Source organism: Rhincodon typus, chromosome 21, assembly GCF_021869965.1.
Source record: "Rhincodon typus isolate 14 chromosome 21, sRhiTyp1.1, whole genome shotgun sequence".
NCBI lineage: Eukaryota > Metazoa > Chordata > Chondrichthyes > Orectolobiformes > Rhincodontidae > Rhincodon > Rhincodon typus.
The window spans coordinates 11109294-11117581 of NC_063352.1; the positions used below are offsets into that span (position 1 = coordinate 11109294).

The following is an 8288-nucleotide window of genomic DNA, read 5'->3' on the forward strand; positions in this document are numbered from 1 at the left end:
TGGGGGAGTGGGGGGGAGAGACGGTGAGCTGTGGGTTGGGGGGGTAGACTGTGAGCTGTGGGTTGGTGGGGGGACACACTGTGACCGAGCTGTCGGGGGGGGGGGGGGGGGGGGGGGTGTGTGTGGGTGTCTGGATAATGTACCCGTCCCTGGGCTCTTTCTGCTGGGGGGCCGTGCCGGCGGCCAGCCCGTTCCCGGGCACAGACGGTGACCGGGAGGCGAGGAGCCGCCGTTCAGAGGCCGCCGCCGCCGGGGAGGAGCAGGGCGGCGCTGGCGAGGGCACCTCGGGCGGCCCCGGTAAGAGGCAGCGCCGCTACCCGGAGAAGGAGAGGGTACAGGCGGCCAGCTGGAGCCTGGAGAGGGGCAGCGAGACAGACGATATCGCCCTGAAATACATTCGGCCGGACGAGTGTGTGAAATACATGAGGGTGTGTGTAGATCCAGGTGAGAATCTCTCTGAGCTGCTCCGTTCCCTTTGTGCATCTCTAATTCATCCTGTAACTGTGTTTCTGCATCAACCTGTTTAGAGATGCTACAACTCACCTCTGGAGCAAGTGGGACTTGAACCTGGGTCACCTACCTCAGAGGTAGGGATACTACCACTGCGCTGCAAGAGCTCATCTATAGCCCCCACCCGAGCTATTTGCGAAGTCAAACTGTTACTCAGTAGTTAGCGCCGCGACCTGGTTCGATTCCAGCCTCGTGTGACTGTGTGGAGTTTGCATGTTCTACCTGTGCAGCCCAAAGATGTCCAGGTGAGGTGGATTGGCTATGCTAAATTGCCCGGAGTGTCTGGGGATGTGGAGGGCAGGTAAACGAGGTACGGGAAATGCAGAGGGACAGGGGTGGGGTGAGGTGAGGAGGGGGGATGGGATGCTTTTTTACCCTGATGATTTATTGTACTCACATGTACCTAAGTACAGTGAAAAGCTTTGCAGGCTAATCATAGCAAACAAGGACATACAGATCGTAGCGGGTACTTAGAACTTGGCATACAAGGTTATAGTTGCACAGGAGGTACACAAAGCAGGATAAACATTAGCAAAGTCCATTCAACGGCATTCACCACAATGCTATGCTATGCTAGAGTGCACCTTTGAAGCAAGTAGGACTGGAAAGCCAGACCTCCTGGCTCAGAGGTAAGTACTCTACCTACTACTGCACCCTAAGAGCCCCTGTTCTGCCTGCTATTAACTTGCTCCAGGCTGATCACTGGCATACAAACCCAGGGGGAAGCATGACATCTTTTTAAGTGGCATAGCCTCACAAGTAAGGGGAAGCAGATTTAAGACTGAATTGAGGAGGAACTTCTTCACTGGAAAGGTTGTGGATCTATGGAATTCCCGGCCCAGTGAAGTAGTTGAGGCTTCCTCATTGAACGTTTTTAAAGCTAAGATAGATAATTTTTTGAACAGTAAAAGAAATAAGGGTTATGGTAAGAGGGTGGTTAAGTGGAGCTGAGGCCAGGAAAAGATCAACCCTGATTTTAGTGAATGGGAGTGGGCTTGAAGGGTCAAATGGCCTACTTCTGTTTCTGGTTCTTATGTTGTATAAATACCCCACTCTCAGGGGAATCATAATATCACTCAAATTAAAAGAAAAGTAACAATAATTTTGAGATAACACAGAATAAGCTGGAAGAACCCAGCAGGCCAGGCAGCAAAACAGAGCAGGAAAGTTGATGTTTCAGGTCAGGACCCTTCTTCGGTTCTTGCTAGCTCAACGATGGTTTTCTAACTGATATTAAACAGTGGGAGAGGAAGAGGGGAAGAAGAGTACACATCATTTTGATGAAATTTGAATTATCTACTGCTTCTCTTTCCACCAAACTCCCCGCTCCCCCCACCATGGTTCCTCTCTATTACTCCCAGCAATACTGGAAGATGCTGGTGCATTTATTCTGCTTGACGTTCTCAACGCACTAGAATCAGAATATAGTGTTGAAGCTCAATCAGTTCCTTCCACTATCACATGGAGAAGAGAACTTCCTGAAGTCATGTTAAGTGACCTGCCTGCCGAGGTAAGGTGATAACCCGCTTGACAGTTAACCCATCTTTCGAAAAGTACTTTTCGTTTTACTGTCACTGTTACCAGACCTCAGTGCTGACAATAGACATTTGTAGTCAATTTGACTCAACATACAAGACACCTTAGGGAAAAGGGACACTCATTACTTCATTTTTTCCAAAAAACATATTCGTACACAAAGCCAGAGTTGGCATTGTCTTGGCTAATAGTTCTCTTTCAACCAAACCTGATAAAAATAAACAGATTATCTGGTAGTTCAATTGCTGTTTGAGAGGCATTGCAGACTGTAAATTAGACACCACATATACTTATCTGTTGAATTATGGTTGTTATTGTAAGTGATTGAATGAAAAGCTTTTGGATTAAATAAAAAAAGGTGCAAAATAGTTTTTTTCTTACTGCTAATTATTATCCATCAGCCAGGACATTCCAAATAACTTGTTCAAGTGAATATAGAGTGACCATCTTCATAGGGATGATAGAAACACCAATCATTTCATTGTTATGCCATTTTCTTCTTTATTCCCAACATTCATCCATTTAAATTTCTCTCTAAAGGAATGAATCTTACCACAGGGCTGTATTGTAGCTGTTAATTCAGACTAAAAACTTATAAATTAACTTTAATATGCTTGGTGTCTTGCACAGCAAAGGGAATATTTGCTGCACCTTTGAAGTAATCTATTACAGCTCTTTTAACAAATAAAATCTCAAATATTTTGAAAACCAAACACCAAAAGGACTCATCCACCTCTCACTTCCTCCCTCTAACTCATACAACACAGAAATCATAGAATCACTGGCCTGTTTCCACACTGTCATTCAGCCCAACAAGTCCACACTGACTCTCCAGAGTGTATCCCACTCACTGTATCCCTGTAACCCTGCATTTCCCATGGCTAATCCAACTAACCTACACACTATGGGCTATTTCCCATGGCCAATCCACCTAACCTGCACATCTTTGGATTGTGGGAAGAGATCGACGCACCCGGAAGAAACCCACGCAGACACGGGGAGAATGTGCAAACTCCACACAGGCAGTTGCCCGAGGGTGGAATCGAACCTTGGTCCCTGCTAACCACTGAGCCACTCCTTCGGTCCAACCAACCCATACCAAACATGTTATGAAACTAAACTAGTCCACATGCCTGCTTCTAGCCCATATCCTTCCAAACCTTTCCTATTCATGTACTTACAACACTTAAAAGACATTTTATAACTGTGTCCACATCCACCACTTCCTTCAGGAAGTTCATTCCACATGCAAATGTAAAACATTTGCCTCGTCTTTTTTAAAAACTCTATCTTCTCACCTAAAAAAAAATTCTCCCTGCTCTTGAAATCTCCCATCCTAGGGGGAAGACAACTACCATTAAACCTATCTATCTATACAGTCATGATTTTGGAAACCTCTATAAAAGGTCACCTTTTGAGCTCCTATACTCCAGTGAAAAAGTCCCAGCCTGTCTTTATAACTCAAACCTTGTTCTGCTGTATGATTGGCTGGTTTTCTGGGCTATTTAACCATTGTAGGGTACATATCTTGTCCAACTAGGACTTCAAATACATCAGTTGAAGCACTTTCCAGCAATGGTTACTGCAGCTTGTAGGGACTAAGCCTTCTTGCTGCTTTTTATTTCCATCTGTACTCCAAAGGGCATTCAGGCAAATTTCAGCCCCCAAAATATTAGCTGCCTGGGCACTGATATTATTCATGTTTCTGAGATAGTTTACAGATAACCTGCAATTCCAAAATGTTCCTCAGTTTTATTATTCAGTGACTTTTGGAGAATTCCCTCATATTTGATAAAGCAACAATGTTTAAACAATAATGAATGCCAGGCTGAACTGCACCAGAAATAGGACAATTAGGTAGGTTGTTTAAAGAATAGATACCTTTTGTAGTCTGTCTTTTTTGGGCAGCCTTCAATTCAGTAAGTACTGTTGCAATATAGTACTGTTCAGTTCTTTTTCTAATTTCCTGGAGTTGTTACTTGCCTGTAGCTGAAGAAATATTGAGGAAAGCTATAGAGTATTTAGTCAGGGTCTTCCCTGTAATCAGCCGACCATTATGGCATATTTTCAAAACAGTAATTAGATTTCAACTGGTGTGTATTTAGTAACAAGTGATTTGTGCTTACAGACTAAAAATATGTACAAATCCAAGGAAGAAAATCAAGTTTTGGTGCTGCTTCCACCAAATCACTTTCTCAGGATGGTCTGGTCACATAAACAGGTAAAAAGCAATGTTTAGATATTTAAGCAATTGTAGTTAATTGCATAGAAGTGTTTTACATTAGAGAAGGTTTCCGTTGTATTATGGGTATAATCACTACAGTACAGTACTTCCACCTACTTTATCAAAAAGTAGAAAAGCAACTTGAGTCCAAGCTGGGAGATAGTAAGAAATGCAGATGCTGGAGTCAGCAATAACAGTGTGGAGCTAGAGGAACACAGCAGGCCAGGCATCAGAGGAGCAGGAAAGCTGACGTTTTGGGTCGGGACCCTTCTTCAGAAATCCTGGTCCTCTGATGCTGTCTGGCCTGCTGTGTTCCTCCAGCTCCACACTGTTTTCTTGGAGTCCAAGCTAGATGTTACAATTCTTTCAAAAGCAAAAGTTGCATGAATATGCTGATCGCACGGTAAAATGGTCATTGATAGTCAGCAGAAAGCACATTACATTTTCAATAAAATGACTAATCACTAAAAATTACATTTGGTCAAAGCTTTTTATCTTACATTCACAGGACAGTTCACTAGAAACATGAATCAACATAAAAAGGGAACTTTTTTTGGCAAACAGTCTAGATGAGTGCAGAATGAAAAGATATGACAAACTGTCTTTATATCAATTTGAGTTTTGCACGATCAAGTAGGTAATCAATTCCCCACCTGCAGCATTGCACTGAATGTTTGAAAATGTAATTCAGACGTCTTGAAACATTAACACGTTTCTTCTCCACAGATGCTGCCAGACCTGCTATTTTTAGCATTTACTCTCTCTCTTCTTTGTTCATCTGTTTCTACTTTTTTATTCTTTTTCTATTGCCCTCTTTCCTTGCTGCGTACTGTGTAATATGGCAGTGTGTGCTGGGGGAAGGAACCAGCAATGATTGTATTCCCAGGTGGTTCCCCCCCAGTTACCTCTGTGCAGTCACATGCTTCCTCCTTCACCTGCCCTTTCCTATCACCATCCCCTCTGAACTAAATGCTTAACTGATTTATTTCCTCTTGTTCTGATGTCAATTCATCCTCTTTCAAGCAAACAATCTCCATTCACTTCCCCACTCACTCCACTACTAGTTTCTGATAAAACCTGATAACCAGTGACTTAATGTTTACATGTATTGGTCCCAGGGATTAAACTTTATTTAGCACAAGTGAGATGTAATACATTATTGTATCCAAGTATCTGAACAGTAGCTTACAAGGTATAATTGTGCATTCACAGAATCCCTACAGTGTGGAAGCAGGCCATTCAGCCCATCAGGACCCTCCAAAGAGCATCCCACCAAGGATCCCACACTCCCATCCCTGTAACCCTGTATTTCCCATGGCCAATCCACATTCGGGGATGTATAGGCTATTTAGCATGGCCAATCCACCTAACCTGCACATCTTTGGACCGTGAGCAAACCTGAGTACCCAGAGGAAACCTGCGCTGACACAGGAGCATGTGCAAACTTCATATAGATAATCGCCAGAGGCTGGAACCGAGCCCATGTCCCTGGTGCTGTGAGGCAGCGGTGCTAACCACTGTCACTGTGCCACCATGTCATGCACTGTATTACTCCTTTAAACACTCTAAATTTTACCAAAGTGCCTAAACTATTCATGCTTGGGGAGTTATTGAACTGTAGATTTTCCATTTTCTCCCCCCAGTTGGATTCCCTTCTTACTTCCCTTTCTAAAACTCTGGTCTGGATTAGTCTCTTTATTGCATGCGAACAATTGATCATAAAATTAAAGAAATGCCTTGCACACAATGAAACCAGAGTAGAGCAAAAAAGGGAAAATGTTCTGAGCTTATGGCTTAATTTGACAGATATAGCTGTGGGAATAAAAGGGAGCATGATTTTGCGTGGTACACTTTACAGTTAATCACATCAGTGAAGCACTTTAGCTGAAAAATTGGCCCTTCCATTCTTTTTATAGCACTCATGCCAATGAGCCAATGCCTGAGATCCCATCATTTCCATCCCTGCTCCCTGATACTCAATTTATGAACTTACGATGGCAGTTTACTTTCTGGTTTGTTTATAGTGGTCTGGAAGTCAGTCGAGTGTCATGAAATCAAAGAAGTGTAAATTAAGAGACTGTTAATTTATCACATAAACATTGTTTTTAAATCATGTGTCTTTCTGGATGTGCAAACAAAATTGACACCACTTTCTAAGAACCTACTTTTCTCTTTGCCTCAGATGCTGGAGATTATAAAAGTGTAAACTGTCATGGCCTCTATTAATTATTAGTAAAAGCAACTAGTTGCTTTCAAAATTCAACTATTGAGGTTGAACGCAGACATTGGATATTAGAAATTTCAGTCCTTGAGAAAAAGTTTGGATTAAATAAGCTTCCAGAATGACTTGGATTGTGGAAACCTAGTGGTCATATTCCACTGAGTGACAAGTATTTCCTGCTTAAAACAGAACTGAATTTATAAATCAGGTAAAGCCACATATTTACTTGAATTGTGGAGGAGACTGAAGGTCTCCAAAAAAAATGACCAAGTTTAAAAAAAAACTCAAAAGCTGGTACACTATTTCATTCTTTTGGCAACTTAAGCATTAAAATACTTACCACCATCTACAAGAACACCACAAATATTTGAAATATTTGTTTCAATCTGCTGTAAAATAATTTCTTCTTCCTTTGTCAGAAAATGAAGGGCATTTTCACAGAAAACATTTGCGAAACGTTTGATAGCTTTATAATGAGAGTTCTGGACAAGCAACCTCACAGAGCAGCCACATTAGCTGTCATTGGACTGGATACTTACACGAGGTAACTGTGGACTAAACTTGCAATTTTATTGCAGACTTACTGCCAAGTACAGCACACATGTTCCAAACTGCCAACTGAAACAGAATAAATATTTCAGAAATTGAAAACTGCTTTGTTGAAAGTACGTCAGTGACATGATTTCAGCTGAAGTTTGGCTTGTACTCCATTTCACATATATGAGGATATTTTTATAGTTATCCTTGAACAATGGCTCTCCATACAATGGAGATTTTCTGGTTACAAGTGTGGACCATCAAGCTTCTATTATTTTAATGGACATTTAAAAAGTTTGTGAGATTGTACTCTATAGTGACTGTAACGGATCAGTTTTAAGCCAATATGAAGAACTTTCATTTCATTGCTATTAAAACATGCTCAAACCACAGCAAGGTTAATTTTATCTTTACATTTCACTCGTCATGTCATGGAGTCCAATTCTTTCTTTCTTCTCTCCCAGCACCACCCAAGTTAGAGGATGTAAATGCAAGCAAGCTCAAAACATCAGAAAGGTCCAAAGATTTATTCCATATCTTATGCTGACTGAAAGCAACACATTTGGGTGTAGTGGCTGAAGACTATGGCAGGAGGAGGAATTAGAGTTCAGTTGCGGATTTCAAATTGGACTGTTGGATGGCAAAGTAGGGAAAAAAAATAAAGGTTCATTTGCAGCTGTGACAACCTCCATGCTTAAATACACTGGGCTTAAATGTTAACTCTGCTTTTCTCTCCACAGATTCAGAGAGATATGCAGAGATGCTCTAGCAATTTCTGCTTTTGTTCCATGGTTAAGTAGTCCACCCATACCATTTTGGAAACCATACACAATTTTAATGAGAAAGTTGATAAAAGGTTGATTTGCAAGAGAAACATAGGGGTTGTAAAATCTTCTGCTTTGAAAACTATCCTCATATTACGGAGCCAAGACACACACTTCTGAAGAAACTCTTTGTACGCTATTATTTGAAGACTCAATTTTATTTTGAAACACTGGCGTGTTATGATGCTGTAACCCATTCAGTTAGGTTGGGAATATATGCACTATTTTAATACCTCACCGAAGAGTAACTGTTATTAAATTATTTAGGGAAAAAGGGCTTTACAGTCCTGTGAAACGACCGAAGAATTCAGAAAACGATCAGGTTGAAGACTCGGAGTCTTGGGTCAGCAGGGAGCTTGGATTGACTTGTGCAGATTTGGATGAGGTCTGTATTTGCATTTTACATTTGACTGTGTTCATCCATGGACAAATAAAA

The 8288-nt window shown here is 41.6% G+C and overlaps 1 protein-coding gene across 1 annotated transcript in view; it reads left to right on the forward strand.

The window, feature by feature from the left end:
• The first annotated feature begins 137 nt into the window (after window positions 1-137).
• The window catches only part of LOC109918427 (probable crossover junction endonuclease EME2), a 17158-nt gene continuing 9007 nt past the window's right edge, over window positions 138-8288 (forward strand). Inside the window, exons 1-5 of the mRNA XM_020518355.2 lie at window positions 138-444; window positions 1872-2020; window positions 4175-4267; window positions 6911-7035; window positions 8120-8237. Of these exons, the coding sequence (XP_020373944.2) occupies window positions 138-444; window positions 1872-2020; window positions 4175-4267; window positions 6911-7035; window positions 8120-8237 (792 nt within the window). The remainder of the gene's footprint in view (window positions 445-1871; window positions 2021-4174; window positions 4268-6910; window positions 7036-8119; window positions 8238-8288) is intronic.